Source organism: Lepidochelys kempii, chromosome 8, assembly GCF_965140265.1.
Source record: "Lepidochelys kempii isolate rLepKem1 chromosome 8, rLepKem1.hap2, whole genome shotgun sequence".
NCBI lineage: Eukaryota > Metazoa > Chordata > Testudines > Cheloniidae > Lepidochelys > Lepidochelys kempii.
Window position 1 is genome coordinate 54,594,571 of NC_133263.1, and position 19,627 is coordinate 54,614,197.

General features: G+C 42.1%; 1 protein-coding gene across 3 annotated transcripts in view; it reads left to right on the plus strand.

Annotated features, from left to right (window-relative positions):
- The first annotated feature begins 235 nt into the window (after positions 1–235).
- Positions 236–19,627, plus strand: part of DHX9 (DExH-box helicase 9) — a 41,034-nt gene continuing 21,642 nt past the window's right edge. Inside the window, exons 1-14 of one of the 3 annotated variants that reach the window (XM_073356616.1) lie at positions 236–345; positions 563–683; positions 1,628–1,768; positions 4,722–4,839; positions 5,087–5,199; positions 5,679–5,827; positions 10,008–10,054; positions 11,213–11,349; positions 12,190–12,279; positions 14,003–14,164; positions 17,200–17,277; positions 17,679–17,870; positions 18,798–18,939; positions 19,488–19,570. In XM_073356616.1, the coding sequence (XP_073212717.1) occupies positions 573–683; positions 1,628–1,768; positions 4,722–4,839; positions 5,087–5,199; positions 5,679–5,827; positions 10,008–10,054; positions 11,213–11,349; positions 12,190–12,279; positions 14,003–14,164; positions 17,200–17,277; positions 17,679–17,870; positions 18,798–18,939; positions 19,488–19,570 (1,563 nt within the window). In that variant the 5' untranslated portion in view covers positions 236–345; positions 563–572. Of the gene's footprint in view, positions 346–382; positions 684–1,627; positions 1,769–4,721; positions 4,840–5,086; positions 5,200–5,678; positions 5,828–8,536; positions 8,629–10,007; positions 10,055–11,212; positions 11,350–12,189; positions 12,280–14,002; positions 14,165–17,199; positions 17,278–17,678; positions 17,871–18,797; positions 18,940–19,487; positions 19,571–19,627 lie in introns of those variants that run through there. The other 2 variants (XM_073356617.1, XM_073356618.1) reach the window with 2 other exon arrangements.

The following is a 19,627-nucleotide window of genomic DNA, read 5'->3' on the forward strand; positions in this document are numbered from 1 at the left end:
ACCGGGGCGCGCAGCTGCAGCGCCGGGCTCGGGCGCCTTGGCCCTGCGCTCCAGCGGCGGGCGTCTAGGCTCCCCGCTCGGACCGGCCACGCTGAGAGCGGCCCCGCCGGCGCCGTGGAGGGACGGGCCCCGGAACTAGGCCTGCGGCCGGCCGGCCACCCTGGGGCGCGGCTTCCTGCCTTCGGCCGTGGTGGCCTTTGCTGATACCCCTTATACGCATGCGCCCCGCAACCACCATTTTGTGGCGCTCAGCGAGCGAGGTGCTTCGCCCCCCAGCCGACACCGGGTAGAGGCTGAGAGTCTCGGGGAGAAGGACGAGCGCCTCCGCTCTCTACGGGGGGGCGAGTACGTGCGCGCACATGCGCTGTAGGAGGGAGGGGAGGGGAGGGGCTGGGTCCAGAAGAGGGGCCTGATAGAGTGCGCAGTCCGCGTTTTGCTTGTGCGCATGCGCCGTCGTTGGCTAGGAGCTGCGCTCTCCCCCATCATTGCTGGAGAGGCGCGCGGCTCTTGCCCGCTTCCCGGCCCTGACCCAGCGGCGCTAACGGTCGCGCTGTCCCCGCAGAGGCCGCGCCATGGGGGACGTGAAGAACTTCCTGTACGCCTGGTGCGGCAAGAGGAAGGTGACGCCGACCTACGAGATCCGCGCCGTGGGCAACAAGAACCGGCAGAAGTTCATGTGTGAGGTGCGGCCCTGGGCGCGGCGGGCTGGCCGGGGGCGCGGGCGCCTCACCGCAGCGTCGGCGCGGTCCCGGTCCCGGTCCCGGCGGCACGTAGAGCGGCGCCGCGGCCGGCGTGGCTTGTCTCCGTACACTGGGCCGGCAGCCGCAGCCGCAGGCGCGGGGTGTAACCGCGCGGGGCGGGGCGGGGCGGGGCGGGGCCGGCCCTGGGGTTTAGCTGCGCAAGTCGAAGTTAAGGGGCCAGTCAAGGATGCCGTCCGCGCCGCCCGGCATGGACACCCGCTCCCTGTCCCCCGTCTGCGTACAGCCCCACGCCAGGGAAAGGAGCATTGGCTCCACGGCCATTTTGCTACCTCATCCTTTTCCCCTTTCTCACCCTAAAAAGTAGGAGCGGTGCCTGGGTGGCTCTGCTTACAGGCTTGGCCCTTTCATGTATTGTGTCTAATATTTATGCACCACCGTGGACAATTCATTGATTTACAATGAGGGGCCTTATTAGTGTAATTAGCCGGCTTCTGCCACTTCACGTTTGTTGGCTGACCAAAACCAGGCCCTATGCTCAATTTCTCTATAGAGCAAAGAACTGGTTGAGGCAAGCAGTAACACGTGCCAGCATAATAAACCCCATTTCAGCCCTAGCTGTTGTTCCAATAAAAATGTTGACATCCTGAATGACTTACTGCCCAATGAAGCAGAAAAGAAATAATGGGGAGGGGGTGTAGGGTATGTGCACAGCCTCTGGCATGGCTAAAAGCCGCTAGCACTTAAAAAGTTGAGACCCAGCTATCTGCTCTGGGGAAGATGCTCAACTAGTAAGGGAGCCAGGAGTGAATAGAAAGAGCTGAGATTCCATGTTGATTGAGAGTCCACTGGAATTGGTTGGGTATTCACATGGTGAGGTTTTGGTGTTGTAAACACTTACCTGAGAGTCATTTTTTTGTCTGTTGCAGGTTCGGGTGGAAGGTTTTAACTACACTGGAATGGGCAATTCCACAAACAAGAAAGATGCACAGAGCAATGCTGCTAGGGACTTCCTTAATTACTTAGTTCGGTTGAATGAAATCAAGAGTGAAGAAATTCCAGCTTTAGGGGTAAGTATCTTTGTCCGCATCTGTCACGGAGGAGAGCAGGTTTGATCCTCTCAGGAGGTAACTTGTAATGTTGTGCTGCTAAGTAGGTTGTTAGCAGCAGAGATTGAACCTGGGACCTCTGGATCTAAATGTAGGAGCCACTGTTCCTGGAAGGGGAAAGCCTAAGGTGAAGTAGAAGACCCAGGCTTTCCACCTCAGCCTGAGGTGAAGTAGAAGACCCAGGAACAGGAGCTATGGGGAGACAGATAGCATGGGGCTGCTGGGGGCGGGGGCAGGCGGGCTCATAAGGACTAGTGGGAGAGGACAGACTAGGGCAGGGGCTGAATGTGGAGGTGCACGGCTACATAGGGACAAGGGAGTGGCTGGTTGGGGGTACAGGGACACGGGGAGGGTTGCAGGACCACATGGGGATGGGGAAGAGTGGGTGTCTGAGTGGGGATGGAGGAACACCTGGACAGGGGGTGCAAGAACACATGAGGGGTGCAGGAACACATGGGGAAAGGGGCAGATGTGCCTGACTGAATGGAAGAGGCTAGGGGTCAGCCAGGGTCTGCATGGGGGAAGTTCCCTAACAATCCCTCCCTGTTCTGTACTTTTCCCACCCATACCCAACAACCCTCCAAGTTCGCACCCAGGCTCCTTCTCAGCAATTTACTTCCCTCTCCCTCAGCTCCTCCATTACTCCTGACTCCCCAAAGTCTTTGCATCGCTTCTGAGGGGTGCGGGAAATATGGTTCTGTATTGTAGTTTAAATGAATTATTACTCAGAGTTCTATATTAATATGCCTAGTAAGGAATCTATTTGTCAAAAAACATTTCCTGACTCTTTTTTGTTGTCTGTATTGTTACAGACATTCTTGCTGACAGGTATTTTGAAATAAATGACCAAAAATAATTGAAACTGTTGTGATTTATATTGTTACTTTGACAAATAAAATATGTAGAATTTTTAATTTTTTGGTGCAGGATTCCCCTAGGAATACAATACTGGAGGAGATTGCAGGAGCCAGTCTCTTATGACTGCTCTAATAGTTTTATAAGCTATTTTTCATCACTGTGTAATGAAACCAGGAATGGATTTAAGATCCTCTGCCATATTGCCCTTTTCCTGGGAAGCAGTGGCTTTCTGCTGCTTTTGGGTTGTCTTTTCGTTTGGATACCGCTGGCACTGGTCATAGTTTGGTCAAGCAATTGTGATGTAAAAGTGTCAAGTATGTCTTTGCCACAGAACACTGAATATCAGCTGTAAATTGATGGTAATCTTGTCTTTTGGTCTGTTGCTCATAGCTTTGCTGAGGCACTGGAGCAGTCTGTAGACCCAGGCAAGCGGTACTGTACCATTTCTGCCTGGTTAGAGTCTAGACCCCATAGTTATGAAGATTATTTTTAATGGAAGTTTGTGATCAGAAGAAATTGGTAGCTTTGATCATCCTATTCATCAGGAAAAGCTTCCTGCTCACTACTGGTGAGTGAATTTTTCAAGCCCTGATTTATTATAGGCAGGGTTGGCAGCACCTGAGAAACCTCTGTGAGATGGGAGGGTCATCTTACCCTATTTTACAGATGGAGAATTGTGGCACAGAGAGATTAGGGTCAAGAATAGTCACTAATCTTGAGTGCCCATTTTGAGGCCCCTGGGACCTGTCTTTTCAGAATAGTTAGCATTATAAAACAGGCTCCCATTGACTTCAGTACTTCTACAAATCAGACCCTGGGTCTCAAGTCAGGCACTCAGAAATTGAGGAACATTCAGTTAATGACCACCTGTGAAAAGTTTGGTTTAAGTAACTTGCGTAGCATCATGTAAGAACTCTCTGGTAGAGGCAGGGCTAGAATCTGTTTCTCCAGGCAGCATTCACCTGCCCTAACCATGAGACTGTATCTTTCTTCAGTTCCCTGACTCATTCACTGCACCTTGTAATGGTGCTGGCCAAGATGGTCAGAAGAGGAATTTGCCGGGGGCAGGGGTTTGCCGGGGGTTGCTCTGCGACTGTGGGGCCTACTTCTGATCCCTCGTGCAGTCATGTTTGTGAGCAGTTTTCCTCTGGGCAGTGTCCGTTGACTCCTTGGATGTCTTTGAGCGGTCTGGGTGCTGTCAGTGGTTCTCTGCTTGGGGTCCCCTTCCAGTTCCCTGATTTTTCACACTACAACCTTCACTCCCATCCCTGTTTTTTTCATTTGTTGTTCCCAGTATTCAGTTGTGGCCTAGGTTCACTGTCTCCCTCTGCCTTAGCCTGGGGAGGGCCTTTAGCTACCGGTGGGCTTAGGCCCGCTGTGTTCTGGAAACCGCAATAGGTTCTCATTTTCCAACTTCTACAGCAAATGAAGAATGGTGTCTTACAGCCAAATCTCCTTCACAACACAACCATGATTCGTTCCTAGAGGAGATCTTTTCTGCTAACTGAGTGGGCTGGGGTCCTGTGGGAAAACTATATGTGACTGTAAAAAGAAAAGGAGGACTTGTGGCACCTTAGAGACTAACCAATTTATTAGAGCATATGTGACTGTGTAATTAGACTGTTATAATGCATGTATATAATGGGGCTGAATTAAGATTGTCTAGCTAACTGCTTAACGTTTGAATGCTTGATTTTTGCAATATTAATAATGTTCTTTTAACATAGGTTTTTGTGTGTAATTATACAGTGCATTCAGTGTATCTTGTTTATCATGGCTATATAAGCCATGGACCATAAGCTCACTTTTTTCCTGTCGCCTGAAGCAACTAGGAATGTTAAATTGTGAGTTTCAGTAGGACCCCTGAAAGCGCTTAAATGCTCAGCAGTCAAGCTTTTTAAATGTTTTAAATGGAAGCTTCTGACAACAATGTTCTATAACAAACATATCTTTAAATTGTATGACAAATTTTCTGACATGAGGGTTGAATGAAAAGTTCTGTCGTTTTATATGAAGTTGGTGGCATTGCCATTCATGGGCAGTTTCCCTTCTCCAGGCAGGAGCTGCTGATGCTCCGGATGGAATAGTGCCTGAAGCACGGGGAGATGCTGGTGAACGTGTTTCTACTCTGGGCGGACCTCTTCCTCCACATTTGGCACTGAAGAGTGAAACAGGTAAGACTTTGAATATCTGTAACTTACATTTTATATATACGTGTGTGTAATACATATTTTACCTTATAGTATCTTTGTCTCCTATGTGTGTTTCTTCATAAAGAAGATAACTAAAAGTAGTTGAGTATTTCGGAGGCTTGGCCGGGAATAGTTCAAATTTTTATCTTTCCTCTTTAGAGCACCTGACTTCTCAGCATGCATCTCGCAATTGTTAGGAGAGGGGTTAACCTTCTTTTCCCCCCCTTAGGTGGTGGTCCGGCTGCCGGAGTTGGAAGCTCTGGCTATGGTGGAGCTCAGTGGGACCGTGGAGCCAATCTGAAGGATTACTATTCAAGGAAAGAGGAGCAGGAGGCACAGGCTGTAAGTTAACCTATCTAATTCTACTTTAGCTCTGAAACAAGTATTTTCAACACCCATTAATTATTGATTAGAATTTGCAGCCGTGCTTGTAATTTTTAGGAGTTCAGTATTTTGTAATGTTTTAACTGGCAGAAGATTTATCAGTGAAGGAACTATCTGGTTACTGTTAACATCCAACAAACTGCTAACTACTGTAACTAATTTACTATCTTAAATTAGTAACAGAATAATTCTGGGTACACTGACGGTTAGATTGTCGTCATATCAACATTTATATTGTTTATACAGACTCTTTGCTGTTGCAGTCTGAGGAAATAGTCTTGAGGCCCTAAAGACACTTTGATTTCTTGTGAAAATTCCTGACTATTCTTTGGCACACTGACCAATTAGGAAACTTGACTTGTAAATTTTGTTTTAAACATACTTGTAACAAACATTTACAGTTAGAGCCAGTAAATTTAAATTGTTTTCAATATTAGACCTTGGAGTCAGAAGAAGTGGACTTAAATGCTGGTCTTCATGGAAATTGGACCTTGGAGAATGCTAAGGCGCGTCTGAACCAGTTTTTCCAAAAGGAGAAGGTCCAGGGAGAATATAAATACACTCAAGTGGGGCCTGATCACAACAGGTTTGCTAGTTTCACTCATATCCTTCTGTAACAAGGGTTAGAAACATTCATGGGCAAGAGGAATCCTTTCTGGGAGCTATCCTATTTATCTAGTTTGTAGTACTCTGCAGTCCTGTGTGGGAAAGCTTTTGTTCCTTGGTCAGCAGCTCTTAAAAAAAGCCAATGAGGAGTAGTCCCTGGAAAGAGGGGATTGTGCCTCATGTTAATCTTCAGCAGCTCCTTTTTTCCTTTCTAAGTTGATTTTAAAAAGTGTATTTGGCTTTGCAGTGTCCTATCCAATGTGTTAGAAGAATGGCGTCTGTGCTTTTGGACCTTGGGAGGGAGGGGGAAGAGATCCTTGGCACTGGGATATGGATGACACTGTGGAGAAATGTTTGTCTGGTAGTTTTGGCACTTGCTTAAAGAAATGCCTTTTGCTTTGCACTTTATAGTGGTAATATTGCTATGATCTGGTTAACTGAGAGGTCTCAGTTTGATTGCTAGGCAGTTGTCTCAGCAGTAAATAATCATTTGTGCTACTCACTATAAAATACATTAAGGACATGTTAATGTGTAATGCTTAAATTAGGTTAAGCAGGGAATGTATCTAATGGATACTTAACAATTGTTACTGATAGAGCTGGTTGAAAATTTCCATTGAAATATGCTGATTCAATGGAATCAGTGTTCTGTGGGAATGTGTTGATTGTATTGAAAGTTTTGGCAGAAACCAGGAAGGCTGGCCAGCCTGGTTTCCTGCCAACCGGTCAGGATCCTAGGCTGTTTGGCTCCCTGGTGAGTGAGGCAGCAAGCTGAAAAATACTATTTCAGTTCTTCTGAAATGGAATTATTTCCATTCTGTGGAAAAATTCACAAGTTTGAGTTTTCATCCAAACTTGGGACTCTCACATTTTTGAAAAAAAAAACAACTTTTTGTGGCAGGGAAAGTCTGTTTTCTATCTTACTAGAATCATTTTGTGGTGAGAAACGCTATTATACTTTGTTTTCTAATACATCAGTTCTGTATAGATAAGCCTTTTGAAAGGTGCTGTGCCCTTTGCCATCCCAAATGTGTTCTCCGAAGGTTATGCTATTATCAAGAGACAGCTGGATTTTTGTTTTCTCTAATTCCAATATCCCTTGATCTACTTACAGAAGATTGCCAGGAACTCTGAAGTACCTCTCCAGTCAATTCCTGTTAATGGTGGGAAATTTCATAAAAATCTTTTTCAGATATATGAACACATTATGTGTTTGACACCAAGACATCCTGGTATTCATGTAAACCTTGTATTGCCATTGCTTCAAGTCAGTTCACTTCCATTTCAGTTTCCAAATGTTGGGCACTTACCTCTCCCAAATGAGTGGGGTGAGGACTAACTGTAACTACTGAGTACATATAAAATTCAAGTTCTAAGTGTTGTTCAGCAGATTGTTTACTTCTGTTATCTGCAGGTTGCTGTTAGTGTATGTGGTGGTACGGGTCCCTTGTGGGTGGAGACCTTAAAATCCATGTAGTTGAGGAAAGTGGGGGTAGTGGTTGGTGCTAGTATGTTTCTCAGCCTGCTTGCTGTTCTTCCAGAGAGCATTCCAGGGTGTAGTATTTATTACTCCCAGGAAGGCTCGTATGGATTACTCTCACGTGGATCAGCATGTTGGAAAGAGAGTGGATTGTGAGAGAAACCTGTTGCAGTGCATCTGACTCTTCAGACCTATTCTGATATTAGAGGCCAGGAGTAAATTTGCATATTAGATTAATCCTTCTGGTATATATACAGTAAAAGCAGAGGAATAGTTGCACTATCTCTCTGAATTGCAGAAGTGGGGTGATAGTATTTTCAGGAAGCACAATCCTCACGTATATCTAGGCTTGGCAGAATTCAATTTTCGATTTTTTTAAAATAATTTTGACACAATATCAATGTTTTTAAATTTTCAGTTGTACAAAACTGAGTCTGTCAAACAGTTGTTTAATGGCAGACACTGAGATTCAGAGAGTTAAAGCTTTAGAAACCAAACACTAATTGTAAATATCACATGTCAAGAGACAGTTTGATTTAAGCTTATTTTCCTTGTAAGTTCTCAGGCAGCATTTTTCTTACTTTGCATATCTGTAAATTTTGATTATCATTGATGGTAATGTCTTTTGTCCATTTGTATGTGTATGATGAAATCTAAACTTGCTGACATTTACCAATAAAAATGTAATCCTTCCAAGTCTATGTATAACTTGCCAGTTCTGATTTTTTTTTTTTAATATTCTTTATATCGAGTGTCAGTTTTACGCTTCCATAAGTGAGGAATTTTAAAGGCAAAATATGTATCTTCAGTGGATTTTTTTGTCACTGTCCCTTCAAAACTGAGTGGGTACAAGTACTTGATAATAGCATACATTTGGAATCAAGAGGGTTTATTTTGAGTGACAGGAATGTAAATGTAGAACTTCTGGTGCACAGAATACAAAATGAGTATTTTAGCAAATGATGGGATGAGACTTTTACCTTTTTGGGGCTCCACTGGCAGTCAGGGTACAGCATTGCTGCTCTTGTTTCATGCTGAAAGGGGTAGCAGACGGCGACACCAGAGATCTGTGTTCATTCACACATGTGCTTCTGCTTAGGCCGAACTAAGCAATCACATGGGAGTCTATTGTAAACTGATTTCTGGTGTCGCTGTTCCCCCCTTAGGTGGAGGAGAATGAGATTGAGTGCTGACTATAAGCCTGGCTGAGAAACATACTGGCATCGGTCATTAATGAAAGGGTGGCTGATGTATCCCTGAGAGCCAGTGGCCTTTGACTCATGAAGCCGCTGTGCCTGAAGGTCAGTTCACTGGTGGTGCAGGAAGGAGTCTAACATTGAACTTAAAGCCTCACCTAACCTTTGTTTTATTTACAGCGAGAAATCAAGGCCATGTCCTAGCTGCAAGGTTCTGCCTGCAGCAGTGGAAGCACCAGAGGCATAGTTTTCAGAGAGGAACTGCATCCGTTAGAGCCCAAACACCTTGGATCAGATTTGCAAGTTTAAACCCAAAGTTATAACAACATGGTTTTAATTTCTAATCTTCGAACACGCATTTGTGCTGTGATTTAAAAAAAAAAAAAAAAAAAAAGCCAAAACTTGTGAGGTAGGTGCCCAATGCCCATTGAATTTCAGTGGAAGTTGGGTGTCTTATTCCCTTAAGCTTCTCTGAAAATCACAGCCTTAATCAATGTACCAGTAGTCTCTTTAACGAGTTTGCTATATGGTTAGCAGTCCGAATGTTTGTGTTCTGACTGAAGGCAAAGCCAGAACACATGGAAATGAGGGCAGTCTGAGCAGATTGCTCTAGATTTCAGTGTTAGGCGGTACAGCATATAGGAATCTTGTTAACAGAACTGTTGACTACAATACAAAGGCAACTCTGTTATCTGCCTATTTGGTCACACTTCACCACTTGATTCCAGGCAGGATAGGAGCCTGTTCTTGTGTCCAAACATATATACCTTGAATCTGGGGTAAACAAGTGAAGATATCCAACCGCCCCTCCCAAATCCATCCTCTTTGGGGCTCATCAGATAGTTGTCTTGTGCTGTCAGTTTAAGGTTCTGTCCTGAAAAGTACCTGTAAAATGAGGACATGGGTTTCTGTGTTTGAGTCCAGATCAGACATACTCAAATTACCTGATTTTTTTTTTTCCAATTGCCAGTCCTTCAAAGTCACTCTTCAGTTCAAAAGTTAAGCTGCATTTTACTAGGATATCAGTCCAAATACTGTTCCTCTCCCCCCCCCCCAGCCCCCTGATGTTGCCCATTATCTGTCAAGTTGCATAGAGTACAAGTAAGGGAAGAATCTGGATCTGCAACTGGAACAATTGATAGATCAGTTAAACTAGAATCCAGTTCACTCAGCTGAATTAGCTTTTATGGGATTAAAAGCACTAGAATTGTATTTGTCATTAGTTGTTGTAGTATGAATCTACTGCTCAAAATACACAGGGAGAAGATCTCACAATTGAGAAGGTGTCACGGTACAAGGGTTTTCAGAGAAAAACACATTTTAAGGTTTAATGTTTCATTTGTTCTAGAATTGAGGAAATTGTTTTATAATTGAGTTTTGATGAGCTTTGTCTAAACAGTTGGAAAGCCTGGCCATCTTGGAAATGTCGGGTTCAGCCGCTCTCAGGAATGAAAGCCTTAACTGTGTCTCTCTGTGTGTTACAGGAGCTTTATTGCAGAAATGACCATTTATGTCAAGCAGCTGGGCAGAAGTAAGTGTCCTCCTTTTCTGGTTAGTTATGGGTCTTAGAGCAGAGAAACATGAGAATAATTATGAGTACATGCAACACTAGTTGGATGGTATTTCATGCAATAATGCACTGCTGCCAGTGCCCCAGTGGGCCCCAGTAAGCCTTTCAGCTGCTTGTTCACTAAACACATAGGCCTTTCCTTTGTACACTGTAAAGGGATGGCCTGTGATAACCGGTTACATAGTGTATGGTGGTTTCAAATACCCATATGTCTGGTTAGTGAAATAGCTTAAGACTCTTGGCTTTCAACCACCTGAGGGATGCAGGTATCTAGTATTATTGCACTGCTTGAATTATTGCTTTTAGAAATTATTTTTAACGAGCTGGCCTCTGCCTTCATAGAAGTCTATTGCAGTAAAGTCCAAAACAAGCAAAGAGCTAGAACTAGGAACATTCAAGAACCCACCTTGCTCAGGTTAAGTATCTAGACAGTGACCCAGGATAGAGATATACGGGACTAGGATGGAGGAAGATGGGTGGGAGTTGAAGGGGGAACCCTGGAGAATCACAAAAATTACACAATTTCAAGACAGCTAGTTAGAAACTTGTGGGTTCTTTTTTTTAAAGATACCAAGCACACAAGTCTCAATCTTGTGATTTCAACTTACAGCAGATATCTACACAATTAGAAACTTCATCAGTCAATTGATCATCTTTTTATAATGTCCATAATGCAGTAAAATTGATGTAGTGTGGTGGCATAAAATGACCAAACTGTCAGGTGTTTGAAGACACAAGAAAAACAAGTGTTAAGTCTCTATGGATTTGTAGACTGATGGCTTGAAATTGAAAATGGGCCTGCAGCATAGCCTGGTCCAGGTGAGTGCTGTAAGGGAGTCCTGGCTTTCACAACTGTTGTGAAAAAGCCCCGTTAAGCCTGGGTAGGCTGAATGCCGTAAGGTAAACCTGCCATCATTAATACTGTACTGTTAATTTACTTGTGTTGGTTACAGCCTGGCTGGAACTGGGAGTCCCTCTTCTCAGTAGGGATCATTACTGAAACCTACTTCTAAGTAGCCACTAAACCCATTTCATATTGCTATCTTGTGCTAAAGCTGTTTACCCACACAGACAACATGCATCATTGGCTACTGTAACCTTAATGTTTGTGTGCTGCAGGAATCTTTGCTCGTGAGCATGGATCAAACAAAAAGCTGGCAGCACAGTCCTGTGCTCTGTCCCTGGTCAGACAGCTCTACCATCTTGGGGTCATCGAGCCCTACACTGGGCAGACAAAGAAGAAGGAAGGAGAAACAGTGAGTCTGCTATAGGAGAAGTAGATACTGAGTCAGAAGGAGCAGTGAACTGGTGTAAATTTGTCCCTGCTTGCTTATGCTCTGTGTTTAAACTTGGGAAGCCAATGCAATTTTCTGATGTCCAGAACCAGAAATTGATTTTGATCTGGGGAAAGATGAGTGGCTGGGATGAACAGAGAAGTAACTACATGTGTATTTATGTGTGTGTGTGTGCGTGCATATGCGCGCTTGGAGCAACAGAGAGGTATGCGGGCGTATTGAAAAATAAGGGCTTGTTTTATTCATGGTCACATTCTAGAATAGTAAAACTAAAAATAAAAAATATAATTTTTTCAACTTAACATAAGAACGGCCATACTGGGTCAGACCAAAGGTCCGTCTAGCCCAATATCCTGTCTCTGACAGTGGCCAATGCCAGATGCCCCAGAGGGAATGGACAGAACTGGTGTAAGCATCAAGTGATCCATCACATGTTGCCCATTCCCAGCTTCTGGCAAACTTAATTTAACTTCTCAGCAGACCAATCAGTTTCAGGTTCTCTTGTGTTAACAGTACTGCAGTATTTTGATTGCAAACAGTGAAAGGAATGTCTACATGTTCATTTTAACAAACAAACAAAAAAACAACAGTTTTTTTTAAAAGCATAGATTATTGTTGAACTTACATTTTGTACAAAAAGTACCTTTAATAAATATGAGTTCTGAGCTGTCAGTGTCCCTTTTAACTTCTCTCTCCTTAGAAGCCTCTTAGCGTTTCATTATATTCTCCAGTGAGGTTCTTGTGCCGAGCCTTTTTTTGTGGATATCTTGGGGTTTTATTACAGTATTTTTAATTTCACAGGTAGAGCCTTATGAAGTGGTGGTCTCTCCTGATTTGGAAAATCAGCTGAATAGCATCATTCAGGAGCTTTCTCTTGAGGTCATGCCACAAGTGAGTGTATGGTTCAGACTTGGGCTGTCAAGCGATTAAAAACATTAATCGTGAGATTAATTGTGCGATTTAAACAATAATAGAATACAATTTATTTAAATATTTTTGGATGGTTTCTACATTTTCAAATATATTCATTTCAATTACAACACAAAATACAAAGTTTACAGTGCTCACTTTTTTAATTACAAATATTTGCTCTGTAAAAACATAAGAAATAGTATATTTCAGTTAACCTAATACAAGTACTGTAGTGCAATCTTTGTCATGAAAGTTGAACATACAGGTGTAAAATTTATGTACAAATAACTGCACTCCATAAAGCAATCTAAAACTTCAGAGCCTACAAGTCCACTCAGTCCTACTTCTTTTCAGCCAATCGCTCAGACAACCAAGTTTGTTTACATTTACTGGAGATAATACTACCTGCTTCTTGTTTACAATGTCACCTGAAAGTGAGAACAGGTGTTCACATGGCATTGTTGTAGCTGGTGTCACAAGATACTCATGTGTCAAATGCTCTAAAGATTCATATGTCCCTTCATGCTTCAACCACCATGCTGATGACGGGTTCTGCTTGACAACAATCCAAAGCAGTGTGGACCAACACATGTTCATTTTCATCATCTGAGTCAGATGCCACCAGCAGAAGGTTGTTTGGTTTTTTTTGGTTTTGGTGGTCTGGGTTCTGTAGTTTTCACATCAGAGTGTTGCTCTTTTAAGACTTATGAAAGAATGCTTCACACCTCATCCCTCTCAGATTTTGAAAGGCACTTCAGATTCTTAAACCTTGGGTCGAGTGCTGTAGCTATTTTTTTTAGAAATCTCACATTGGTACCTTCGTATTTTGTCAAATCTGCAGTGAAAGTGTTCTTGAAACGAACGTGTGCTGGGTCATCATTTGAGACTGCCATAACATGAAATCTATGGCAGAATGTGGGTAAAACAGAACAGGAGATATACAATTCTCCCGCAAGGAGTTCAGTCACAAATTTCATTAATTGCATACATTTTTTTTAACGAGCGTCATCAGCATGGAAGCAAGTCCTCTGTAATGGTGGTTAAAGCATGAAGGAGCATACGCATGTTTAGCATATCTGGTACATAAAAACCTTGCAATGCCAGCTACAAAAGTGCTATGCAAATACCTCTTCTCACTTTCAGGTGACATTGTAAATAAGTGGGCAGCATTATCTCCCATAAATGTAAACAAACTTGTTTGTCTTTGTGATTGGCTGAACAAGAAGTTGGACTGAGTGGACTTGTAGGCTCTGGAGTTTTACATTGTTTTATTTTTGAGTGCACTTATGTAACACACAAAAAATCTACATTAGTAAATTGCACTTTTACAATAAAGAGATTGCATTATGGTACTTGTGTGAGGTGAACTGAAAAATTTGAATATAATTTCTTTTGTTTATCACTTTTGCAGTGCAAATATTTGGAATCAAATAACATAAAGTGAGCACTGTACACTTTGTATTCTGTGTTGTAATTTAAATAAATATATTTGAAAATGTAGAAAAACATCCAAAAATAATTAATTTCAATTGGTATTCTATTGTTTAGCAGCACAATTAAAACTGCAATTAATTTTTTTGTTAATCGCATGAATTAACTGCAATTAATCAACAGCCATAGTTCAGACACTTTATTACACTGTTTTTCCCCATCAATCTTACCAGTTTAATTAAACTTTTTTTTTTTTTTTCTGAACTTGTAGCCTGAAGATCCAAGCTGTCCAGTTTTGCTCAACATTGGAAAGCTGGCCCATTTTGAACCATCCGTGAGACAGAATCAAATGGGAGTTGTCCCATGGTCACCCCCTCAGTCAAACTGGAACCCTTGGACCAGCTGCAATATTGATGAGGGTCCTCTGGCATATGTAAGTCTAAGGCTGTTTCTTAGAATGGATCTGTTCCTATTTTCATATTCCTGGAACTTGTAAATGCATTTTTCCAGGTTTCTGAGGAAAGATCCGATAATCCATGGGACTTCTTGGATTGACTTAACTGATTTTGGGTTTGGCTGTCTGACAGCAGCCCCTTGCTTGTCCTGTTATTTGGCCATTTTGTTTCACACTATCACTTCGCAGCCCTTAAACAGTTCCCTATTTCATAAGGCAAGCATATAGGCTTCTTTAAATTTCAGTTTATAACTATTCTCAGCCTGTCTTCCCAATCCCCAGGAATCCTGCTTTCAAAAGGAGAAACTGCTCCACGGAGGTGTCACTTTCTTACCAGTCTGCTTTTCCATGGCTTCCAGCCACATAGAGAACAGTGGCCTAGTAAAGAAAAGGAAATGGTGGCTTGGCGGATGCAGCTGGCTTGACTTGAGTACCAGCATAACCTGGTCAAAATAGGATACCCATCGCAAGAGTCTTGTGTTCTACTTTTCTGATCGGTTTATGTCCCTATCTCCTCCCTGAGCTTTGCTTGCTTGGCTGAAACAATTATGCGTTGTTTTTCAAAACACGGCCCTAGCAACAGTCCATTATATGCAAGTTTGAGATGTTTGTAATTAAAAAAAATAAAACAATGTGAAACTTGAGAGCCATCAAGTCCACCCAGTCCTACTTCTTTTCAGCCAATTGTTCAGACAAACAAGTTTGTTTACATTTGCAGGAGATAATGCTGCCTGCTTCTTGTTTACAGCGTCACCTGAAAGTGAGAACAGATGTTTTCATGACACTGCAGTAGCCAGCATTGCGAGAGATTTTTCATGCCAGATGTGCTAATAATTCATGTCCCTTTATCTTTAACCACCATTCCAGAGGACGTGCATCTATGCTGATGACAGGTTCTGCTCGATAACAATACAAAGCAGTACAGACCGACGCATGTTCACTTCCATCATCTGAGTCAGATGTCACCAACAGAACGTTGATTTTCTTTGATGGTTCAGGTTCTGGAGTTTCCGCATTGGAGTGTTGCTCTTTTAAAACTCCTGAAAGCATGCTCCACACCTTGTCCCCCTCAGATTTTGGAAGGCACTTATTCTTAAACCTTGGGTTGAGTGCTATAGCTATCTTTAGAAATCTCACATTGGTACCTTCTTTGTGTTTGATCATATCTGCAGTGAAAGTGTTCTTAAAACGAACATGTGCTTGGTCATCATCAAAGACTGTTGTAATATGAAATACATGGCAGAGCAGGAGACATACTATTCTTCCCCCAAGGAGTTCAGTCAAAATTTAATTAGTGCATGATTTTTGTAAGGAGTGTCATCAGCATTGAAGCATGTCTTCTGGAATGGTAGCTGAAGCATGAAGGGACATACGAATGGCACGTAAATACCTTGCAGTGCCAGCTACAAAAGTGCTATGTGAACTCCTGTTTTCACTTTCAGGTGACGTAAATAAGAAGCTGGCAGCATTATCTCCGTAAATATAAACAAACTTGTTTGTGTTAGTGATTGGCCGAACAAGAAGTCGGACTGAGTGGACTTGTAGGCGCTGAAGTTTTACATTTTTATTTTTGAGTGCACTTATGTAACACAAAAAAAAATCTACATTAGTAAATTGCACTTTCACGATAGAGATTGCATTATGGTACTTGTTTGAGGTGAACTGAAAAATTTGAATATAATTTCTTTTGTTTATCAATATTTGCAGTGCAAATATTTGGAATCAAAAATAATATAAAGTCAGCACTGTACACTTTGTATTTTGTGTTGTAATTTAAATAAATATATTTGAAAACGTAGAAAAACATCCAAAAATAGTTAAACCATAAAATAGCAGTTGAAATTTATTAACAGTGCTATTAAAACTGCGATTAATTTTTTTATTTACAATTCATTTTTTTTTTAAACTTAATCGCATGAGTTAACTGCGATTAATCGACAGCCCTACTTATTAGGTATTGGAGGTAGTAGTTCAGCTAAGGTTTTTACTGCATCCTGCCCTTTTGTGCAGAATGGCTAATCTGTGGATGATGCATGCGAAAGATTGCCATCAGAGTGATCACTTTAGCAGTTCCTTGATGTATAGTTTTTCCATTCAGTTAGAGTACAATGCATTTGTATCTAGGCTTAAAACAGAGTTAGACTGTTACTGAAAACTTTCTGGGAAAACTCCATTTTTTTTAGAAAAATGATCCATCCAAACTTTAGCATGCTGGTCTGGGTAGGGAAAGAAACGGTAGGATAGCTCAGGGAACTAGATGAAAAGCTCTTGTTTCTTTTGGGATTGCCTGCTTTCTTCAGTAATCACTGATTAGAAGGTGAAGCTAAGTCCTCACTAGCATAGCTTTAAAAAATAAAACGTCACATCTTTGCACATCACAGTAGCCTTTTCCAAAGGGCCTCTTACTGCAAATTAGAAGTCCATTTTCATCTTTTTTTTTTTTTTTTAAATATATTCTTGCACCCAAAGTTATGTAGAGTAGGAAGCTGCAACTTGGCACAGTGTCTCAAAGAGAATCTCTACTGATGATCTCAAGGAAGACCTAGCAAGTCCCTTCTTGCGGTATGAGGGGAAATAACCTGTTGTCCCGTAAATCAACTTTCATATGGAATTCTAATGCCATAACATGAAGGATTATTGCATGTGATCTTTGTGATTAAATATTCAACCAAACTACTGGTCCATCGGTTCCCATATCCTGTCTTTGGAAGTTTCAGGTATTTTGATGTCTTCTGATAATGGACTGTCAAAGTAATATTGATGGTGTACTCCTGATTTGTTCAGACTGCATCTTTTTATAACTACAGATTTGCACATATAACTTAATACTGAATATTTGGATGATGGGAATATAGAGGTAATGGGTCAGACTTAAGGTTATTGTGGTAAAATTGCATTAGTACCACTTAAACTTCTTATTGCATTAATGTGGTTATTTTCATTTAAATAAGTTGTGGTAAATTTTAAATAGATATCTTCCTAATGAGTCTCTTAACCCTTCATGTACTTTCCAGGCCACCCCAGAGCAGATAAGCATGGACTTGAAAAATGATCTCATGTACCGCCTGGAGCAGGATCAAGAGTTACAGAGCGTAAGTCTGCTGCCTATGATTTTGGCATGCTGTGAGTTTGCAGAAGCAATGCTTGCTGTAATTTTCTTCACCCTAGCCCTGGAGTTGCTTCTCTTTCTGAGTGCAGTAGACCATTCTTTTTGCTGGGGATTGTAGGTTTTACTCGGGATTGCTGGCAAGTGCTTTCAGAGACATGGGGCACTACTGCTGTAGGAATGGTTGCTTTAATAAGTTTTGCCCAAGTTCAAGAATGCTACCATTATGGGTTTTGCAGGAAGAGATCTCTCAGGTTCACAGATCCCACTAATGGGGAGTAGAGTACATGTTTTGCAAGAGTGGGACATCCTGAGTCAAGATGTAGATAGGGAGCAGAATGGGTTGGATTGTTGAATATTACAGGAAAGATCTGGGTCTCTTTTCAGATCCTACAAGAGAGGGAGACACTGCCTGTGAAGAAATTTGAGACTGAAATTCTTGATGCAATCCATCACAGTCCTGTTGTTGTCATTCGTGGTGCCACTGGTTGTGGCAAAACCACACAGGTTCCACAATACATCCTGGATGAATACATCAAAAACGGCAAAGCTGCAGAATGCAACATTGTAGTAACACAAGTGAGGAACAAGTTATAAATTGAAATTATTTAGGTCTCATGGTAGATTGGGATAAAATACCCATCTGGACATGCTATTAAATCTGAATTTAATTAAAACAGTTCACGAAGGCTGGAGAAACTAAATCACATTCTAGACAGTTGTGAAGCGTCTGCTACACTGATTACACTAAATTCATAACTCACTATGCATGTGTATGTTTAATGATTCATGTTGCAGTGGGTATCTGATAAGACTTGATGAAGTAATCTTTGTGGAGAGCACCAGAAAACTCTGTACTTGTATACATAGTGCGGTCCTTTCTGATACTTAGTAATGGAATATCCTAGTTGAGAGGTGGGGCAGGTCAGACTGATTGGTTATCTGAAGGAATGGGATCCAGCACATAAGGGATATGGGGGCATATGGAAATCAGCTGGCATATGCAAGAAGAACCATTTTTGAAGGAAAACACTGAGCTTGCACCTCTCTGGTGATCTGGTTTCCTCCGTCATTCCCAGCTTAAGTAGTTTTGCTTCTTGCAGTATCTGCAGTGTGATACTGTCCATTAGAAGCAGCTACTGACTTAAATCCGAGCTTCTATTTATTCACATTGCGCAGCAGGGTCTGCTTAAGATAGAAATGTTTTGAGGTGCACTGGCAGAGCTGTATAGAACTTTCATATTTCCTGCCCAAAGTATACATGGCTCAAGCCAGTGTTGTTAGTAATGTACTTTCATGAGTATTTTAAGAGTTTGGATTGTAGTTCTCATCTTTTTTTGGGTGTTCACCAATGCGATTTGTCTTTAAATGACTATCCTGCAACATTAAAGTTTGGGGAGAGAGCACAGCTAACTTCCCCAGTCTCTCTGTACTTGTAGGTCTATGCAGTAGGTAAGTTTGCACAATTTCATCTTTACAATGTGCAAAAAATGTTTCACCTCTCAGCCCAGGAGGATCAGTGCAGTTTCTGTGGCAGAGCGTGTGTCATATGAGAGAGGAGAAGAACCTGGGCAAAGCTGTGGATACAGTGTACGATTTGAATCTGTACTTCCCCGCCCCCATGCCAGTGTGATGTTCTGCACTGTAGGTCTGTATTGCTTTGTTACCCAACCAGCCTAATATCTGAATAACAACATAGATGCCTGGCACTAGTGGCACTGATGACAGTGAGAAAACAGTCCTTGTTTCAGGGAGAATCTGAAAGAAAATGGAAAGTTTTGTTCACCTGTTCAGCAAACTTTTCTCCAATTACGGAAAGGGAAATGTGCCAGTTTAGTTTGGTCATTGGGCTCATTAGAGGTTTGAGAATGAATATAGATCAGATACCATATCCACAGTATTCTCTCTAAGCGAGATGAGGAGTAGCCACCTGAAGGTTAGGGGAGGTGGTGGGGGGTGGAAAGGTAGTCTCTCTAGTCTCAATACGTGGGTCCCCTCCCCTCATTACATACAGGTGTAAATGTGGGGTTTAGACAAAGGGTTTCAAAATGTTGTGCACAGTTCTTGATGTAAACGGATTTTGGCAGCCCTTTTATAAAAGCATAGCTGAGGCTTTGTTATAAATGTTTGAACTGCTATGATCCATCTTAACATGCAGCTGTTACTATCCCCATTAACGTGAATTCCTTTTTTAAGGTGTCCTCCTAAGAAAACTGGAGGCTGGGATCCGTGGAATTAGTCACGTTATTGTGGATGAGATCCATGAGAGAGACATTAATGTGAGTTACTGAGCTGGAGGTCTGGATTGCTTTACCTGTTTTCAGCCAGTGTTTTGT